The sequence below is a fragment of the Seriola dumerili genome, unplaced genomic scaffold (genome assembly GCF_002260705.1).
Source record: "Seriola dumerili isolate Sdu_G_001 unplaced genomic scaffold, Sdu_1.0 BDQW01000024.1, whole genome shotgun sequence".
Classification (NCBI taxonomy): Eukaryota; Metazoa; Chordata; class Actinopteri; order Carangiformes; family Carangidae; genus Seriola; species Seriola dumerili.
In genome coordinates, this window is record NW_019174279.1 from 1210483 (window position 1) to 1232979 (window position 22497).

Genomic DNA, 22497 nt, shown 5'->3' on the forward strand with positions numbered 1-22497 from the left:
ATAAATAGTTTTTTGCATATGTGATGAAAATGGGCCTTTGTGAGAAGGCAATTATCACATTTTAATACACTTATGCAAATTTGCCAGTTATCTGCTGCATCTGTTCATTAAGAGTTGATTTTTTATTCAGTCCCAGAGTCCAGCCGGCTTTCACTCCTGCATCTCATTATACTGATAAACTACTGGGATATGAGATGAATACAATTAACAACAATGAATTGGCTAGGTATCCTGAGTCCTGAGGACCAGGACAGAGACATCCACAACGACACAAAACTTTGGTCTTTATTTACATTATCTGAAACCAACATATGTGAACATAAAAAGATATTCATTTTTCATGAGTACAATATATATGGTACTTTTTTCTTTGTCACATCTTGCTTTAGATAAAAGTTCATTAAAATTCAGTGTCACATTCATTTTTTAATGTTTCTATTGTTACGTTTTACAGATAGCAGGATGTAAACAGACAGGAGAGACACAGGTGAAATGCAGCCACATTTGACTTTCACATGGACGATAGCTTATGTCATGGTTCAAGTTTTTTAATGGCAAGCAGTCAAGGGGCACTTCTTTGGCAAACCTGAGGGCAAAAACACTTTGTACATTGCTTTAAAATGGCTATTTTTCTGGTAGTTTGAGATGAGTCTTTTTTCTGGATGATCACACGGACTTCAAACTGGGGAGGAAAAGCTGAACAGATCTTCAGAAGTATTCTACATATGGAAATATTCATATTTATAAAGCAGCAAGGAGCTTTTTTTTTTTTTTTTTATAGTTTGTCTTATTCAAATGAAACACCTGTGGTGATAATAACCTATACTAACCTCAGTACACAGCCAAAGCAGAGAATACTGTAGCTATTAAATTCTTGTTTTGTTACTTCTGTTGTATAAGGCCACTGAGCTATGCAAATAACAAAAGTGACTGATATTTACTGGGTTTATTTGTAAGAGCCAAATAACTGTGTTAAAATTTAAAAACAGAAGTGGATAATTCAGCCTGTAAAAAGGCCACATGTATTCATAACTCATCAATCCAGACTTCTATCACAGAAAAAAAGGTTTTCTTAGAGCCAATTGTCTTCCTTTAGTTATTTTCAACATCCTTGTTTCAAGACAACCAAAATATCACACAAAAAAAAAGATAATTAGGCAGATCATGATGGTCCTTCAGGTCTGAATAAACTCCAAAATGTGGAAATGAACTGAAACACTGAACAAAGGAAAGTGAAATTGAAAGAGCTGGTTTTGGAACACAAGTATTGATAGTATTTGTTTCATATACCTCAGACGGTTTAAAACAGGGAACAATGCACTTCAAATACAGCAGCATAGACGACAAATTGAAAGGCAGCAACAACAGGGGAAGCACTTTAAAGGGAACAGGGTGAAATATTAAAACATATTCCTCATCAGAAACACATCACAATGTTTTGCCTGTGGCCTGGGCAACCTTGGAGTTTGTCTTGCGGCATAAAGCGTTGCAGATGAAGTCACCGGCCTCTATAACTTTGGCGAGATTCACACCCTGCAGAAAAAATGTTGTAATATCCATTAAAATGCAATGCCTATAAGGTGATATAATGTAAGTGAGATGAACAAATATTGTCAGTGTAAAGGATGTAAATGGTGCGTGCAACAGGTGACAGAAAACTAAAGTGCAGTGAAAATATTCCACCAGCAGGGGTAGGAATTGTTAAATAAATTGTTCCTGAGGAGGGCCATGCAACACTGGGCTTGTGCAAGTTCTGTAAAACCACTGATATTATAAAATAAACATTTACAGAGCAGCATGTTTGCACAGTGATCTGTTTATGTAAATGAGCTTGGAATGATTGTATGAGTTTAGTGGATGTGCTGGGGATCATAAAATACAGCAGGTCTTGCTGAGTGCACGGTGAAGACATACTTACAGTTTCAATACCCATGCCATGGAGCATGTAGAGAACATCCTCTGTTGAAACATTGCCAGATGAACCCTGAGCGTACGGGCAGCCTCCCAGGCCAGCTACTGCTGAATCCACCACACAGACCCCCATCTACAAGGACACACAACAGAGACATTCAGCACCTCCACACAGACTTCACCTCAGGTAAAATCCTGGGAACAAAGATCCTTGTTCTGTTGAATTGTTCGAGCCGCTGGCTGCAGGACCGCGCGCTCTGCGGTCGTGTTTTACAGCTGTTTAGGAGAACTGTGGGCTTATGTCTTGAAGATGAGTGGGCACAGAATGTCCCACAGTATAGCTTAGTCATCCTCTTTGTCAGCTCAAACCACCAGCACCACATAATTACGGCCTTGTTCATATGAGAGGAACATTATAAATGCTGCACAGAACATTTCATATGTTTCTGATTCTCCTGGTTACTCATGTTTTTACAGCACTACTCTGCCCTTAACCATGGGGATTCACTTTCTTGCCACACTGAGAAGACATTTTTTCCTTGGCTGGATAGTGTCCTCTTACACTGTGCCAACAATACAGGAATTGTAACATTACTACTCAAATGTGTTCTTATTTCAGGGATTTGGTTCATTGGCTGATTATAATTGATATTTTGAGGGAAAATGTCCTTTTCTTTTACTGACTACAGTATCAAGTGTCTGTCCTCCATATGAAAATTTATGATGCGTTTTCAGTTGGGGTTTTTTTTTGTTGTTGGACAGCTTACCAAACATCTAAAAATGCTGCTAAGGAAATATAACTGTCCCAGGATGAGTTCATTGATTGAGATGTACTTTAAAATCTCTCTGAATGCAGATATGACATACAGAGATAAAACAGTAGTGCTTGCTGTGTAAGTGTATAAACTTTGTTTTCACACCAAAAAAATGATGAAGCCAGACCTTCAGTTTTTCAGAGTCATTACAGACTAAGGTCTCAGGATGTTTTCCACATGTCCCTGGGATCGTCATGAGAATATTAAAGATATTTTCCAGCTTCCGTGGCAGAGCCAGATGTCAGAGGATCCCACAGTGAGACAAAATTAACACGCTGATCCTCTCAGTGGCATTGGGTCATGAAGGACTTTCACCCCATGGAGCATGACCAAGCAAGCTAAATTAAAAGAATCTCTGCCTTTTCCTTTTTTTTTTTTTTTTTTTTTTTTTTTTTTTTGAACAATGCTGCTAATTGGTTGCTTTTCCTCCAGACAAGAACGTACTTCTTCCAGGGGCTGTCTGAGCCAGCCGTAATTGCTGTTTGTGTTGGCAAAGGAAGAGGAGGAGGTGGGGTAGAAGGAGGAGGAGATCTACTCCGGTGTGTGTGCAGTGCACAAGATTTCCAGACCTTGGTTCAAGCCAGAGCAGGATATTGTACTAGGCAGAATTTTTGTAGTATAAACACAGAGTTGTAATCTACCATGCCAATCCTCTCGCTTTCAGCTGCTAACCGTGTAAGGCCAGGGGTCTTCAGCATACTGTTTCCGAGAGGAACAAAACAGAGCCTTCAGCAGCGTGCCGCGTTCCTCTGGACAGTAATCGCGCAGGGATTGGTGGTCAGCAGCTCGAACTTGCCAATGCTCAGTTAGGTTCACACTGCCCAGAAACCAGATGTGCACTCAGTGTGAAAAAAAAGCTATATCCACTGAGCTGTGGCTATATAAAAACAATACATTCCTGAGTAACGACACAGTGCATTTTCAAACTTTGCGTGATTTGGGATAAGCTTGTTGACATTCTACACACTGAGTGGACGAGGCTGAGGACGGACATGCTCCCATTTTGGTTTTATAACTGCGTCAGCGAGAGAAAGAGAGAGCGTGTATTCACAGAGGAATATGCAGCAGTGATGCTTTACCCACAACTACATGAACTGAGAGGCTGAAAGAAAACTGTCACAGATCCACTGCTGACACATATATAACCTCTTCCCAGCAACTTGGAACGCAAAGCCCAGATACTGGAGGGCAGCTAGGAGATAGACAAAACAAACATGAAGAATAAATAAATTACATTTTTCCTTCATGATTTATTTGAGCATAAAAATTCTGAACTATATAATCAAGGCATTCACCTTTACCCTTCATGGATTACTGAGTTTCGACCATCAGTCTTCATATAGCAAATATTCTGATCGTAATTTAAAATCCTGGTGCTTTAAAACTATTCAATTTCATGTCTTTATGTTCAGGTGGAAGCTGTGTGGCCAGTAGGAGGGAAATCAAAACAGATTTAACTTTATTTCCCCCCCTCCCCAAAAAAAAGGAAAAAGAAAGAAAAGTATTTGGTTGGAGCTGCCAGGAGTACACAAAAATAAATCTGCATCCATAAAAAAATATTACAGAAACAACTAGTTGCCGTAGACACAGACTGTGCTAAATGCACCTGTTCGTATGTTTATTGACCAAGTCTTAGTCATAGTAAAAATATCTTTAATTATCTTTAATAATACTTGATTTTAATATTTAACTGTTGACTTATTTTATCACAATTAAAATGACCAGAAAGCTGTGCTTCATAAGCATTTACTTGAAAGATTATACTTCTGTTCTGTTTTATACGTCTTTGTGATTTTTGCTCTTGTTGGTGATTGTAAGGTTTTGAATGTGATACTGTATGTGCAATGCTTTGAAATATTTATTCTTCCATTTATGCTGTTTCCACTTATATGTGCTTTGATGCTGTTCCGTCTGTTGTTTTTGAGGCCTGTTTGTTTCCCAGAAGCTGCAAGTGAAAATTAAATTCTTAACCAATTCTGACAGATTTAAATCAAAGTCATGTTAATTCATTTGTCTCTGATAAATAAATCACAAAGCATAATGATAAAATGTAGAGCAGGACATAATATGATTGTAACATACATGTATATGTATGAATGCGCTCATCTTTATAAAACCGTTTTACCTACCTAGTTTGTTTTGTAAACAATCTTTCAGGATCTATAAATTGTATCTTTTATTGTAAATATCACTTTGTGATTCCATAAAATTTGATTCTATTGATTATTTAACTTCAGAGTGTGTAATCATTTATTACTGTCATATAGTCATGTTGTAAATGTCAATTATAACATTGTCATATCAACATGTGCCACTAAGGCCAACATAGAGTTGTACTGAAGTTATCAGCACACTTACAGTACAACTCTGAATGTTAGTGACCCTGCACAGCCCATCATAGCTGGATAATGCCTCGCGGACAAAAAGAAAAAAGAAAAATACTGCAGATGAATGTTATTGTTAGCGGAGAGCTCAAGTGTGAGCACAAACAGGTTATACTGTATTCCCCAGCTGCAGCAGTACACAATACACCAAAATTGCGGGTAAGAATAAATAATTTTCCTTGCCAAGCCTGTGAAATCTAAGTACATACATTGTCATTGTGTGACCTGCCAGGAGTAGGTTAGTAACAAAGCCCCCCCAGACCTCATGAAAAAAAAAAAAAAAAAAAAAAGAAAAGGTACAAAGACTGAGGAATGTCTTTATCAGGAACAAAAGAGGTGACTCAGGGCTGACAGCGCTGGGGGAATTCATTTCTCTCCCAGTTGGTGGTGTGGACTTCTGGCACACAGTAATGAAAAACTATGATAAAATCTTTCATTTCCATCTTGTTTATGGGTGAGCAAATGGTAGGCTAAATATCCGCGGCTGCTATTACTTTCTGTGGCCACGGGGCAGCTGTGATGAATCATTCTAAGTATGATCCACACAGGAATTTCACCGTCCCTCTGCACTTTCTCACTCCGCCATCCAAAATCAAAGCTAACTTTAAAAATATTTGCTACTTCACACATGGACAGCGTTGAGCTTCCCTTTAGCACAGAGATGCAGTGTTACAGATCCCCAGTACCAAAGAGAATCAATATTAGAGCAAATCAAACCATAATTTCCTCCAAATGAAAGCCCTACTTTGTATTTGTATCCTGACAGAGTTGACTATAAATCATGTTTTTTTTTTTGTTTTTTTTTTAGGATTACACTGAAAAATTTTAGAATACTATGAACTGACATGTCCTCAATCTTCATAGTTCTGATCAGCAATGTGAATCTAATTCATTAAGTGCATTCATTTTGATTTATAAATGCTCCTTACGAATGCAGTAAAATCTTGTGTAGTACACAGGAATGCAGTAAGAAGTAATAACTGTACTACTTTTGTCACTTTGAAAAAATTAAATATCAGGAAATAAATGTGTGTAATATGTTAAAATCTTCCAGGTACAAAACATAATTAGTTACTGTATTTTCCAGTATTAACATAGAGGTGCTTTGTCTTTGGTGGGTGTGTAACTAGTAAACTTCACTTCACTTCACACAAACTAAAAGTCACAAAGCATAATTATCTTCTGCACACCAGACATTTAGTCCTATGAAACAAAGTGCTCCTGAAGTTTTCTTGAGTTGGGCCCGCAGCTGCGGCGCCGTTCATCACGTGCTCGGCAGCGAGCAAATGAAAGGATCATTTTCCACTGGCCTTTAAGCACAGCATTGTCAGAGTTCAACAGCCAAGCGACAGATGAGTTAGGAGCCCCCCAGGGCCCTTCTATCCACCTAGCTTTCAGTTGCTTTGTCCAACAGACACTGAATAGGTGAGCCTTTGTGCTGACCCCCTCACATCTGTTGACCCACCCAGCCCCCAATGAGCTTCCTCCTCTGCAATGACAATGTGCTCCAGAGAACTGATACAGCCATATCTGCGTTACCTCTGTTTTATGTCTGCATTTATGTCAGTTTTACACTCGCTACGGGCAAAGTGGTGAAAATCACCCCGACGAGAGATCTTCTACAGGAGTTTACAAGCTAATTACATCTTTGTGAGTCGCCTATGTTACAGTATATAACCGTAATAGTCCATGAAGTTCTTCACTTGAATACATGTGTACTGTGAATGGAGGGCCCTTTGGAAATATCTTATGTTCATTAAGATTCTGGGATTTTTTTTTTTTTTTTTTTCAGTGGGCAGTTTGTGAATCATCTTACTTTGTGGGGAGGCTATAGATCATGTTTCTTAATGCCCCTCTTCCTTGTTGACTGATGGTTCCTGGTTTTCTGTGTGTCCCATTGTAACCTACACATTTGTTTTGGGCCCTCTCAATACTCGCCGAACAGAGGATACATTCATAATGTCGTAAACTGACACATTGCCATTAAAGCTGAGGGCCAAATCAGGTTTACAGTGAGTTTCATAAACATCTCATCCTACTCTTCAGCTCCATATGACAATATTTGTTTGAGAGAAGAATGTCAGCAGTATTTTTGTAACTTATATTATATTATTCTTATTCGATGTAGACCTTAGAAGCTCTTAAATACTTCAATTTCATTTCAAACAACCTTAAATGGCCAAAATAAATGGTTTAATTGATGAGAATTTAACTTCTTTTCGCCTGTTTTTGCCATTATATTATTCTTATTCAATGTAGACCTTAGAAGCTCTAAAATACTTCAAGTTCATTTCAACCAACCTCCAATGGCCAAAATAAATGGTTTAATTGATGAGAATTTAACTTCTTTTTGCCTGTTTCCAGTCAAATAATAAACACTACTTTCCATAGCTCTCATAAAAATGAAGAAAAAAAAATGCTGTCTTTAAATGTACTGTAAAATTGCCTAAAAAGATGGATTGGGAGCAGCTTAACATATGATTATCCCCAGCAGGAAGAATGATTTAAAGCCTCAGAAAAGACTTGTGATCTCTACAATGTTGGCAGTTACTCGAGCAAGTTGAAAGATATCCTGGAACAAGAATCACCACCTCGACTTTGCTTCCACATCTGGTTGCTCCTCGTCATGTCATCATGAGTAACAACACTTGATGTATGCACAGGCTGGGCATTTATCCATAATTGGCCTGCGGCTCTCCACAAGAATATTTATATTCATCAGAAGGAGAAGGATGTGCATGTAAAGGAGAAGGTGCCCGAAGAATCCCGGCCAAGCCACAGGGAAAGCACAATGAAAAAGCTGTCGGACAATTCAACATGAGAGGATGTGAGGATCAGGAGGATGATGCACTGCTGTCTTGTGCTAGTACAGTGGAGAAGCTGCCTCCTCTCTTCTAATCACGCCAGTATTTGTAAGCCCTCTACAGACCTCTGTAAGATAAAGTGCTGCCACTTCTCACATCTCTCACACAAAGATAAGGATGCTTTTTCATACTTTTCATCACATCAAAGAGGTTGTGAATGAGCGCTGTGACTCACACCTGTCCTTCCGGAATTATCAGCGCCCACGTCTTTCTTTTCTTCAGAGGGGCCTTATGCTTTTTCAACCTTTTCTCCCTTTTCAGAGCGCCCTCATGTTTGCTTCCTTTTACCAGATTTTCAGGGACAGAATTTTTCAAGCTCTTTCCTCGATGTTTTCCCAGAATTCACAGGTCCCTCCACCCAACTTTTGGAGCTGTTCCCCCTCATTTAAAGACTTCCAGAAATGCCAGGTGCTTTGAGAGCAGCAGCACAGTCCTGCCAGAGAGCAGCACTTGTAAACCTTTACCACAACTTCTCTTGGAAAAATGGATAGCTTACATATTAACCATAAACTTTGGGTTTGGGGTTCAGGGAGTACTTGTTTGTTTGTATTTCCTTTTTTTCCTTCGTTTTTCTCTTTTGCTCTCTCTGTTGGTATTTTTGTTTATTGACACTCTCGTAAATGAAGTAAATGCTCTTGTAAATGATCATCAAATGGGATGTATCCATGAAGTTTGAAATTAATTTATATTGACTGTGTTTTTGGGTGTGTTCATCTGAGTTTTTACAATCATCCTTTACATCATAGAACTGTTAAAACTATGAAGGTACAGAGGGTTAAAGTGGAACAAGTGGATGCAGTTAGGCAAAATACAGTTAACTACAACAGTTTGGCTAATGTCTCATTTTTGTTCTCAAACAATAAAGAGTAGTCTTACTTTGTAGAAAGTCTTAACAAAATCATTAAGAGTCTTTTTCCCACTACATCTACTACTATCTCTACTTTTTCTTCTGTTAATTGTTATAAAAAATCATGTAATACTAATGATCACAACATAATCAATCATTATGGTCAGTAGTATGATGACCCTAAGAGCTCAACGCACAGCAACTTGGGCTCGGACCTGCTGCAAATTAGAAAACATTTACATGAAACGTCCTTTACCACAGAACAGAGGTGTTTCCAGGGGACACTAAAAAGTGATGAACCTGGCTGGGACTTGTTGTTCCATGCCCAATTGTGACTTCTGAAGTTGAAAGTAGTTAGGATTACACCTTCATGGTACCCCACCCCCATTGTGTATTTGCACGTGTTTCCTTAAGTTGCAGTGTGTTGAGCTCTCAGGGCCAACGTACAGCAGTGATAGTAGCAGCAGTAGTTTTGGGATGACTGGATATATTGTATATTATGAGGTCTTACCTTGAGCGCAGTTAGGATGTTGGGCAGTGCTTGTCCATAGGTGTCATGGCAGTGAACTGCCAGAGCGTTGGTGGGCACCTCCTCCATCACACTCTGCAGCATCTTAAACATGGACCCTGGAGTACCAACACCGATGGTATCCCCCAAGGAAATCTCACAACAGCCCATCTCATATAACTTCTTTGCCACCTAAAGAGTAGTAAAGATACGGCAAAAGTGTTCTCATTAACAGGAAATCATACAGTAGAAAAATAGTTCATGCATATCTGAAACATAGTATTGATCCAAGTTTGGTTTTGCATTGAAATGGCAGAGAGCAAACTTTTAAATTTTCAAAGATAAAATCATTTTCATCATTAAGGAGTTTCAGGCCAATGCCTGAAACCAAGGAACAATGACTGTGCTTTGAAGAAGAGTGAAGATTTACAGTTAAACATTAGTTTTTGCATCCTAATACGAGCTCATTGACGTTAGAAAAAACATAAGAGCTCAGCCGCGTTCCCATTCAATTATACATGCTGCTGAGATAAGAGCCTGCTCTCCTGTAGAATCAAGCTTCATCTCATAAATTCATTGTGCATGTAAAATGAGAGAAAAAAAAATGCATGAAGAGGCACGATTAAAAAACTGGCAGTGATAGTTACTTAACCATCACCAATGTTAGCTTCCGGTCTATAGTATAGATCCACAAAACCTGAGTTTACTTAATGTCGTGCTGTGACGATTCATTCATATTTGCTCTACTGAAGGTTTCAGAAAACACTGAAGTATAATCTGGGATGTACAAAGTTAATCTCACCTCAGCAACTTTGGAAGGTTCGATGTGTCCCTCGTGGGGGCATCCGAGGGCACAAGAAACATATCTGAAAGAAGACAACATTTTTGATTAGCATGAATATCTTTTTGATAGCATGTGATGCTACTGACTAACTATAGAAACTAAACAAGTGCTGTGGATGGAGCAACAATTCTCTGTAACGTCAGGCTGCTGATTATTTCATTATTTTGGTTTTTACATTCCTGATAACAGATTTGGAAGCACATTCAATTAAAAAAATAAATCACCACTTTGAAAAGCCAAATATTTCACTTCTGCCTGTTGTTGTTAGATTACCTCGCTCAGTTTAAATAAGGATAAGAAGCTTCTGGAGCATTGCTGTTGATTCGGATGTGTTTTGGCCTCGGTGTTTTTGGCTATTCATCTGTTTGTCAGTGGGAAAATCACAACGGAATCCAAAAAGATTTACATGAGATTTGGTTCACAGATCGGTGATTAGAGTTTGGTGATAATCCAGACCTTACTTCTATGCCATTTGTAAATGACTCAACAGTATTTGGCTCTTAGAAAGTGACAGTGTTTACACTGATCCACTGTAGTTGTGACGTGTTTATCTTTTTTGGACGCGGAAGCTCATGTAATTCGAGAAAACGCGCATTACAGTTGCAGCGTCTTACTTTTCCCTGTATGACAAAAGGCAAAGCTATATTCAGTAACTCACCCTGTTTGCTTTGCTTTCATGTCCATCTGGACTTGTGGTTTTCTAATGCATAGATATAACATGGTGAACATCTGGAACTTTGCTGTAAAGGTATCATTACTGAAGTGTGTGTTTTCTCCTACTTATAGAAACAGTATTTTCAATCGTTTTGTTTTCATTTGGAGCAAAAGAACAAATGTGGTAATCAGAGTAAAATAACAAAGTGAGTAAAAGGTGTTTTCACTCATTGCAAGTGACAAATAATACCCAGAGAATACTAACCCACGGACTGGAATTTGTCGCTCTTTGGCAGTGTTAATGACTTCCTCAAACCTCAGCATGCTTTCATCAATAGAGCAGTTAATATTTTTTTTACTGAAGGTTTCAGACGCTGACCCAAACACGGCCACCTCAGTAGCACCAGCTGCAACCTTCAAACAGGAGAGAAAAATGAACTCGTAAAACTGTTTTGAGCACTGCGTTGGAATAACACTTATGTAAACGCAGGATATATGTGGCAAAAAAACCCAATGTAGTGCCAACAATTAACTCAAATTGACAAGCATGGGTAAACAGTTATGTTTTGTAGCAGAGATCATGAGGCTGTATTGAAAATTAATGCTTACAGCATCCTGGAAGCCTTGCATGTTAGGTGTCAAAACAGGGTACTGAACACGAGGCGCTCTCTGGATCCCTCTGAGCACGTCACTGTGGTCTGCCATCTAAATGACAGAGGTAAAACATATGATGTAGAAAAATAAACCTTTAACATCATTTAAACATGTTCCCGAGAATACATGATTCATCCTGCACAAATGTTTTCTCATGCTTGTGGTCAGCAGACAATCCTTAACTGACAGAATTACTTTTTTTTTATGTCACATTTCTTACGTATTATCAAAACATATTCATGTTTGCTGTTTTTCAGGGAGTCAATCGTGGAACTATTTATGACAGGGAATGAGAAGGCAACTATATGACAAACGTCTTAAGATATTCATTCCAAATATTCTTTGCTTGGATGTTAGAGGAGCAGACTTTTCCTCAGTAGTTATGCAGACAAGAAGGGGAGCCTAATAAATCACTCAGCACTCTTTCGCTGTGCACAAAGAGGAGTTATTACCTGCGGTACCCACTTTGAAGAGACAAAGCTGGTGGCCTCGATCACAGACAGGCCCGTTCGTGAGAGCATGTCTATCAGCTGGATTTTCACCTCCGTCGGAACAATTTCCTGGGAAACAATGAAACTGAAACAGCTCTTTCTGGATTTGATTCCACTCAATATAAGAGAGGCACAACACAGATATCTTGCAGATTTTTTTTTGTTTTTTGCTACACTGCTTGCCAATCACATTGACATCTATATTCCCATGCTGAATCTTGCACTTGTTGAATATTTTTCAGATCTTTCAAATTATACACTATTTCTCATAGTAACATGTGGTAAATGAAATTATTTCTGCATCCAGTGCAATCTGTAAAACCACTGGTGTGCAATAAGGAAATTATAAAGCTGTGACATGCTAAGAAGAGTAAACTAAGCCAGAAGTCGTGTCATCTTTCCTATTCAATTTCAAAGTAAATGTGAAACATATGCTCCTGGCAATTATGGCACACAAGCCATATGTTATGGATTGTTTTATGTATGACAGACACAGGAAAATATGGGGCTTTCCAGGGATGATCGTGTATAGTAATACAAAATGAGGCCGCATATAAATATAAATGAGATTCCTGACTGAAATGACAGTGTATACCTTTTCATTTTGAAGTCCATCTCTGGGCCCAACCTCAACGATTTTAACAAACTCTGGATACTCATGTCCTGTAATGGTCTGACAAAATATCAAAGAGAAACAGAAAAGAGAATAAGGAGAGAGGAAAAGGCACTCAACAGGACACTGAACACAAGCACTTAGTCATTCTTTTGGCGTGGGATGCTCCAGGACATGTCATTTCTAACATGAAAAACTCTCGACCTCAAAGCCAATTGAAATCTGAGAACTAAAACATAGCTAAGCTTGTCAGGCCATTATGATGAAAACTCAGGAGATGTGTCACAGAGAAAAGGCTGGGAGAGGTGGTAAGGGTAACTCAACAAAAACCGCAAGGGATATTCTGGATCAGGTTATTTTTCTGGTTTTCTGGTCCCTTAAAATTCTCGGGAAAAAAGCTCTGGTTGAACTTAAAAACGAAACCTTATCGGAGATTAAATATTACATAATTTATATAACATTAGCTAACTTCTAGCTAACATTAGCTAACATTAGCTAACTGACGTTGACATTTAAAAAAAACACCTAGCTGAACAAAAACCACTAATCTTTCTAATGATCTGATTTTTGTCCACTATAGGGAGCGGAGAAACCAAACAAGCTAACAGATTCAGCGGCTTATTAAAATGTTATGGCTAATGGCTAATAGGGTAGCAAATGGCACCTTCTTTAATAGCCTATGGCAGACAGGGAGTGACATTACCATTCGTTTGGAATCGTTTATCTAAATAGACAACGTTTATTTACAATATGTGATGCATCGCCATAGACTCATATACCCAACTGGATGTAACGCTAAAGTAGAAATTTACAATTTAAGGTTGCTACTAATGATTATTTTCAGTGATCTGACCATAATTTTTTCAATGAATCAATCAATCATTAGTCTCTAGTTGATTAAATGTAACTATCTATTGTCTATGAATTAATTTAAACTTAGCATGTGATTCGTGAGTGTAGTATCTGATTATGACGAACCATAACAGGCAGTCTGTTAGTACACTTGCAAGAAACAAATATTGTTGTTGTTAAATTATTATCAGATATAGATTATCCTGCCTAATGGAGTTAAAAGAAATAGAAGCATCTAATCTACAGCTTTAGTCACATACGGTCAATTCAGAAACATCTAAACAATTCATCATTCTTATTTAGAGAGAATTCCATGCATCTTTAAAAATACAATATATAAGTAGAGGACTATTACATAAGCAGCACACAGCATCGGCGCTGTCATCAGTGGCTGACTGCTGCACAGCCTCTCTGTCATGAGAGAGTCATGTGGCAGAGCATGTGCAGCAGATTAGGAACAAGAAAAACGACGCCCACCTTCTCCTCCTGCAGCCAGCGTCTCAGCCATGGGTAGTCCTGGATAAGTTGCTCATAGCTCAAGCAGTGCTTCACTGTTGTGGGTACGTTACCCATCCGAATGGCTGCTGTTCAGCCTGCTGCACCTCCGTATCCTCTGAGACCAACCCGCACAGACTGCTGCAGCTAATATAGCAAATTGAAGCCTCGGATCAATATGCTAATGGAGGCCTGGACGACGGAGGGCCTTGCTGCACGAGGAGATGGAATTAGAGGACGGCTGCAGACGGTGGAGGATGATTCAGCAGTTGCCATGGCAGCCACATCCCTAGCAGGGAGGGGATCAAAACAGAGAGGGATGGGGGGTGGAGGGGTGGATGGAGAGTGAGAGGGAGGAAATGGTGTGAAGCAAAGTGGCAAATGGAGCGATATGGGAGATTAGTGCTGCACTCTGGACTGGGAATTCTTGTGGAAACATTTTGAGGAAAGATGTAACATGTGCATCCAAAAAATGGGATGCAGGTGCAGGGCAGGAAAAGGGGAACTATAAGGAAGGAAGAGTTTGCACAAATGATTTATTAACAGGCTGAGTACTGAGTGCTTTCTTCACTGGGGAAGCATTTAAAAGAGTACTCACTAAAAAAGTTTTATAGTAATCTTGATTCAACAACAAGGCTAGATTCACCTCCCTGTTCCACTGAGAACTGAAGGCTTCGGGGAAACATGCTGCTTTGATTGATTTCCTGTGACCTAAACAGTTGAGGGCTTTCCATTGCCAGACGTGCCACTGCTGCCAATGTCAACTGCATGGTGTAATAAAATCCCTTGTTAAGCTAGGGCAACATTTACCAGAGAAAGAGCCATTCTTCTGAACCCAGATGTTAACAATAGAGGGGCTTAATGAAGTCCTAGCATTCAACCATCTCACCGCGCTAAACTGCTCTGTGATGAGAGACCTCTACCTCTCTCTCAGGGGAGGAGGGCGACTCATATGATCAGCCCTGAAAAGCCTTTTTTGTAGCAGACTTCAAGGTTGATGTCTATCAGTTGCCACCCCCTAAAATTTTAAATGCCTTTTGGTGTATTAGCTCTAATCACTTATTCATGTTCCTCTACAGAAAAGCAGCGCAGCAGCATTAATGATTGAATTCTGAAGCCTAGAACTTTTAAACCTGAATTTTAATCTTTTATTTACCTTTTTACATTAAACCAAATAAGTGCTGATTATTGTTTCTGCCAAAAATGAATAAAGGCAATTTTCTGTTGTAGATATGTTCGCCTGAAAATAATTATTGATTCATTTGATATAATTTCATGGTTTTAGTGGTTTGTTGGGATTTCAATTCTTTTCAGACGTCTGTGCACTGAACGCATCAGAGCTGTGTGTACTGTATGTAGAACCTTTTAAATAAAAATGTTATGGAAACTATTCCTTATTATATCACAAAGCAAGGTTTCAATCAATGATAACTGGATCAATCACTTAACCTTAACTGGCCTTTTAACATTTCTACTTTCAAGGAAACTCGGCAGCTACAGTTTATCTTGACAAATACCAGCTGCAGAGGGTCACTTTAAAGATCTGGCCTTCAGGGGCTTTCCTGCTCTTAGGAATCAATAATGTAATACAGGTGAGTAAAAAACTTTCAAGTTTAAGACGGGGGATGTAAGAAGAGGAAAATTTGACAGTTCACTAGAAAACAGTACTTGGAAACACTTCATCTGACATCTGTGAGAAAACGAAAAATTGCATTTTTTTTTATTAAAGATATCAGAGAGATATTAAAAACTGCGGTTGCGGTTTATAGCGAACACTGATAGATGAAGCACCTGTAATAACATTTTTCTGTAGTGCGCACATTTACATGATATAAGAATAACACAAACTGTCAGATTACTTTTAATGTAGCGCGGTCTTACTTCCTCATCATTCAATCATCTGTAAGACGTAGCAATGTTGATGTTAGAGTGTCCACTCTAAAACTCTCTGCGGCACAGTTTGGCATTTGACACACCAAATGGTGTATTTTTTGCATCACAACAGCATTAACGGATTTGCATGGTTCCAGACCTCAGAGATCACTGCAGAAATGTTCATTTTGTACAGTGGTTTAAATCAAGCAGACTAATGAAGAGACACAAACTGGAAATTCAGTCTATATCATGAGGTTACTAACAAATAGTGACGACTACACAAACATGAAGCTGTTTGTTATGAGATTAAAGTCTGTAAATGGACAATACTCTTCAGGTTTGTGTAGATTAGGCAAACAGATATGCCTTGACAGGAAAAAGGATGTCTCTGCTCTAGTTTGTGAGCCGTCTCCTGAGAACAATATATTTTACACATGAGGATTTTGGAGACCAAGCAGATGATGAATGCTTCAAAATATTAAATAAAATCAAACAGCCACAACATGTTTCTCCACTGGAAAACGTTGCGTATAAAAGAAAGGGACTATTCTCCTTTTTTTGTACTAAGAAAGAAACAGATGTGAAAAACAGCACTTTATAGAGTACAGGTTTCGGCATGGCATGAAAGAGGTTTAAAGCTCTCAGATATATACTGAAAACAAAGTGGGAGAAAGAAAACAGGAACCAGATTAAATCAATTTTCATCCTCCATCCGTCTTCAATTTCGACATCATGGATTGAACTGAACTGTAACAACAAAAGAGTCCTGGTGCTGAGCGAATAGCACATTATCATCACCCCTGAAAGCAATAATCATGACAGTCTTTCATACCCAGGGAAGATGGAAGGCTTTGACTGCTTGATGGTTTGTAATTGAAGCTGAATCATGCCTGAAAAACAGAAAAGAGTGGATACATACATTTATATATATATATATATATATATATATATATATATTTAAAAAATTGCTCTTGTGTAAGGAAAGGCATCAATACCTCATCTCATTTCCATCATATTCAAGAGAAAAAATGGCCACCAACACTTTTTTTTTTTTAAATAAAATGTAAAGCCTTTATAAAAATAACAGCCTACCTTACAGTTTCTTCAGGAAGGCTGGTCGCTCTGAGCCAACTTTCCACAGCTCCCCTCAGAGACACCATGTGTGTTAAAGATTATCCTCGCAGTAATCACACCGCAGAGCGTCCCGTGGCTTTTAGTCACAAAAGCCACTGACCTGTGTGTTGGGTTTGTGTCCACACATGATCAAATACAGGACTGTTGAGCACTGATTTATGAAATACAACTTCTCCTGCTTGATTACCCACCTCTTTAGAATGATGAACATTACATTTAATAAAGATTGTGATCAAAAACACACCTCCCAATCCTCGCCAGTAATTAATCAATAATCTTTCACCCCCGCATGCTACAGACTTCAGCTTTTTCCTCACAAAGTCAACAGCACTTTGTCACAGATATACTGTGCGTTCACAAGAAAGACTGTTTCTAAGCAGCCAGAAATTTATTGTGTAGATTTTTATATTGTACCGTAGAGGACTTCACGGCTGGATTACTGCTCCGACTGGATCATAAAGCGCAGAGGTTTCCTTCGGCATAGCCGTATCCTTGGTGGGAGAAATTAAATTTCACAGCAAAATTTACAACAGCCAGTATTCACATGAACTGGGTTAAGTGGAGGGTGTTGACATCTCTATTTGCTCTCAAAATTGGAATAACAGCCTGTTTTGTTCATGATTTTATGGTGGCGTGAGACGGGACAGATGCAGTAAACATCAGCCCAATGAAGTCAAATACAGTTTGCTCATGAAAGTATGATAACTGAGTTTACCAGCACTTTTCTGATAACTTACTTTTAGCAGTATAAATGCCTTTTTCTACAAACTCAGACACCCACAGCGGCAAACACATTAAATGGGACTGTGGATGTGTCATCCTCCCAGCCTCCCACCTTTCCTCTAAAACTCAGCGTGTTAACCTTCTGATAGCCTTAAATATTATCTTACATATTCATTCTTAATCACGGACAACTCTGCTGTTGTGTGACATCTACCAAATTTATGAATCCACATTAGTTTCCATTATTATTATCAAACCCTTGGACAAACATAAGAGAGCCTTTAAATACCTTCCAAAAGCTATTGAATCAAGAGGCTGTAAAAGATGTGCTATTGTCTTTCTTTAATCAGCTGCAGAGAGGTTACTCAGACACGGTGGTAGCTGCAGTTCAGCTGAGCAAAGTAATACCTTCAAGCTGCATTACAAACACAACTAGATTACCTTTAATTACCTTTGGCTACTACAGTGATTGGGATTAACTCAGAGTCGGTGCATTAAATTCAAAGACTTGGACAAAAATTGACTTTTTCCAGGTGTTTTCATCTTAGAGACAACAGAGCAGCAGCTTTTAATAGAAAGCGTTTAGCTTTATAGAATGAATTGTGTTTTTTTTCTGTCTTGCTTTTGATCTTTCTTCATTAGTTCATAATTGTGCCCAGATATGCCCACGTTCTTCTGATGTGCCCTGTTTCGGTAGCATATTAAACATTGGTTTGAAGCTCAGTGATACAGTAAATCATCATGATTAATACAGGATAGAGACGTCCTTGGCCTCAGAAACAGGTTAATATCCTGCGCATCTGCTTTGGTTTCTTCTTTTTCTTCTTTATTTTATGGCTTCTTTGACATAAATTGTACAATAGATGGGCGGCAGGAGGACATAACTAACCTGCACAAGAAGAAGAGCACAGACATTGTTAGCATATCATGACATAAGCTTTTATTTCTACTGAGACAAACCCACAAAAGAATCCTAAAAGGCTCATGTCTGTTTTTTCTGGATGTTTTTCCGGATTCTCGTGGAAAATATCTTTCATAAATGCTTCATGCAATAGAGAAAGAAGAAAATGGAAAGCCCAACCAGGATTTGCTTTAAGATCAATTGTGTGTAAATCCATTTTATAGCATTATACAAAGCAAACAGAGGGTTTAAATTTATTAAATGTCAAATGCAAACTAAAAGCACGAGATCCCAAAACATAGAAAAATGATTTAAATGCACAGGTGCCACCTCTAATGGTAATGGGAAGTGACAGTTGAGTTCACAAACAGTCTGTTGTAACACTCAAGAACCCAAAACCCCTCTGTTCTCCGGCTTGGGAAGCGAACGTGAATATGTGAATAACAAGCAAACATAGCGGAGTTTCTGCGTTGCCCTCTGAGAGGACACATTCCTCACTGGTCCTGCTGCAGCCTTGTCATACCAAACAACATGTAAAAATGTGACCCATATGGTCTGCCTTTTCAAGAGGGACTGATTGAGCTGTATGGAAGTCATAGCCCACCCACAGAATACAAATAAGGAGAACCACATGTGGGGAGATGAATAAGGTAAACTGCACAACATTTTTATTAGATACAATTTCACTTGCCTTGTGGATGGACTGCAAGGTGAGACTTTGAAAATAAACTTTGAGCGACAGAAAGAAAAAGATCTCTGGTTAACACAGGGTAAATCCATGAAACACGGGAACCCTTAAACCAAACGAACAATAACTATTATGTTTTTGTAGTTGTAATAAATTGACCAAAAACATGATCAAAGCATCACCATCTAACCCGCCAACGGTAGAGTCGACTGTACCAGAAACTCAGCGCGTTAATGAGAAGTCAACATTTAACCAGAGGCCTGTCTTTACAGTAGCTGGCCTAATAAACCCCTCTAAGACTGTGAACAAATGTTTAGTCCCATAGTTTGTGTAAAATCCAACTTTTCTTTCACGGACATCTGACCACATTTGATTTTCATTTTAAACACAAATGTTCTCATTCAGAACACTTGTTTACAAAATGAATAACTACTCAAAATACTTTAAATACACTATAAATAAATCATCGAGGGGAAATTAAAGTCAGTGGAACCTTGCAGTAGTTTTCCCATACAAAACACGGAAAAGATACTACTTCCCTTTCAATGTTTCTGTTGCATGCTTTCACATTATAAACTGTTGCTAATTCTCTGGAGTCAGCCTGAGTAGAATCTGAGTAGAACATGGATAACTGAGACATAACTGCATGAAAAGTGGGCTTTGATCATTATTGAAAAAGAACACAGAGTACAAAGTATTGCAGCTTCTGTGATACTCACATTGTTAGAGGTCGTCTCTGAGCGGCCTCCAAGCACGTACGTCCACCTCTGCCGGTGGTCTGACAAGATCAGTGGCTCCTAACAGCAGCCTTTTGCTTTTGTTTTGCAGTATTTGTCAATGTATTTCCTGCTGCTGATGGTTTAGATTAGATTAAGAAATGACCTGAATCATCAAGCATTTGCAGGCAGCCGGTCCCGCCCGCTAAGAGCTTCAAGATGATCTCTCCTAACTAAATATATCACATTTTCTGAACATAAGAACATGTTCCTCACAGCCGCTCTCGTGGACGCGTCTGTTTTTTCAATCAGGTTAAGAGAATAAACATGTTTGTGGTAGAAAAAGAAAAAAAAAAAAAAAGAAAAAAAACAACTTAATATCAGCACCTGGAAACACATCCTGATATTATGTAAGTGTGTTTATGTAAAGTGTGTTGTGACATATATATATATACGATAAACCTGAGAGCGTGACGCATGAATAATGCACATAAAACCCTTTTACCGTGAAAAGTAAACTGTCGTGGGTTCTGACCTTTTTCCAGCTTTAAGTGGCCACTGGAAGTGCTGATCTGATGAATGTCAAGTCACCTCTGACTCACTGCAGGCTGTTTTTGACCGCGGGGGTCTCAGAGGAGAAGGGGCCAATATATTAATCTGCCCTGAGTATGGCAATTGTTACCCTTTCCTTTCATGTGGTGAGGAGGTTGCTGTCGAGAGGCCTGTGTAGTCTCGGGGAACTTAAATAGGAGCTCATTCATTGCAGCTCCTGCGTTACAGAAAAAGGAAGAAATGTAGTTGAATTGGAAAGAATCCATGATATTAAACAGTAGATGGGATTGTGAAGTGCTAGGAGTAATCATGCCAGGCAACAGGCCACAGGAATGCAAATCACCCCTCAAGCCAAGAGTTAAGTTAGCAGGTGGCCTCTTCTATTCACTGAATGTCAACACTCCTTTTAGATGCAGCCCACATAACATCTGGGCAGGCCGGCCACTGCTTTTAATTAAGTGAAATACAGTCACTCAATGTTCTGCCATGTCAGAGAAAAAAATGTTATAAAAGTGGGAAGGTGGGGGGAGAAAAAGTGCAACAGTACATATCCTGTGTTCAGCGAAGGTCAACACAGTTGTGTAAATAAATATTAATCCTTAACCTAATCCCTACATTTCCAAGACCATTGAAAATCTGTGCGTAACCAGAGTGCTTCTCTGGAAATAGCACGTTCCCTCTCACACTTCTCTGGAAGTTCTGCTTATCCCGAGCGAGGAGGGGAACAAAACAACTCGCTCCTTTTAGTTTAGTTTATGGTCTAAACTTTGTTTCCAGGGTTGAATCTTAGCTCTGAGGATGTGAGCGTACAGAATGCAAGCAAGCAGAGGTGTGCCATACATATCACATAAATCATGTGATGGATAGTATAGTTCCCCCCCATAATCTGGAAGGGATTGGTTACAAAATGATATACCTTTCTCTGCTGGCAGCCTCATGATAATCACCCTTTTTGGTCTGGAGGTCACAGCACTGCTTTGCTGCTAGCACTGTACCACTAGCATTACCACTCCCCGAGAGCATGTCAACAGGCTCCGTGGGTGGACCCCAGAGTTTATATCATACTTGTCAAACATTTATAAAGCCGAGACGGTAGTCCAGCAACAGAATGTAAAACATCCGCAGAGCTCCAAACAGAAATACGAAGGGACAACTTCAATTTAAAAAAGCTGGAGACTTTGCAGCTGGAGGGGGGGGGGGATCCAAGATGAAATGCAGTTCTGCATGTAGTTGAGGGTGATGAATGGAGCAAGAAAAGCTGTGAGGTCAAGTAAAGGCAAAAGCAAAAGATAGTGGTTTTCAAGTGGTACATTTATTAAAATACACAACACTCTACATTGAGATATACTTTCCCCAAACAAGAACTAGAATTAGCATGGAGCAGCTATGACACAGAGGAACAGTGTTTATGGAAGGGATTTACATTAACATTGTGTGTAAAAAAAAAAAAAAAAAAAAAAGAGAGAAAGAGCTAAACTGTAAAGCATTCATAAGTGAACACTCAACATAATAAGAGTTTCATTCCAGACTGACACAATTCCCCCTCTGAGAGCACGCTCACTTATAAAAGAAAACAAAACAAAAAGAAAAAAAAAAGCTGACATGGAAAAGGTGAGGCAGTATCAGTGCTGAAAGACGGTGACAGCTTGAAAATAGCTTTGGGCAGTTTGGTTTATATTAGAGAACACTCACTGTTTTTCGTTTTCCAGTGATCCAATCTGATTACAGCCTGTTCAGGCTGTGATGTTTGCGCTCATAGCATCATCTCGAGGTCTGTCTTGCTTATCAAATGTATTTTTGAAGCAGAATTTCGTGACATTATTCTGTCTAAATCAATCATTTCTAATTGTTGGAAACAAACACATCACAAAATTAGCCTTGCAGAAAAAACACACACATTTCATATTGGAAAAGGGGGACAACAAGCAGGAGGGGAGGCGACCTTATGTATCATGATGACTCCAGTGAATAATTTA

At 39.0% G+C, this 22497-nt stretch overlaps 1 protein-coding gene across 2 annotated transcripts; it reads right to left on the reverse strand.

The window, feature by feature from the left end:
* Positions 1–384: 384 nt before the first annotated feature.
* hmgcll1 (3-hydroxymethyl-3-methylglutaryl-CoA lyase like 1) lies at positions 385–14173 on the reverse strand. Of its 2 annotated transcripts, XM_022762988.1 has the most exons (9): positions 13915–14173; positions 12568–12645; positions 11934–12041; positions 11437–11532; positions 11093–11241; positions 10132–10195; positions 9333–9521; positions 1919–2044; positions 385–1533 (listed from the first exon to the last, which is right to left on the reverse strand). In XM_022762988.1, exons 1-9 carry the CDS (start codon positions 14008–14010, stop codon positions 1429–1431), a joined length of 1011 nt encoding a protein of 336 aa, XP_022618709.1. In that variant the 5' UTR covers positions 14011–14173; the 3' UTR covers positions 385–1428. The 2 variants fall into 2 exon arrangements, with proteins under 2 accessions (XP_022618709.1, XP_022618710.1); XM_022762989.1 differs by lacking the exon at positions 13915–14173 and having other exon boundaries at positions 11934–12057; positions 12568–12631.
* Between the last annotated feature and the right edge of the window lie 8324 nt (positions 14174–22497).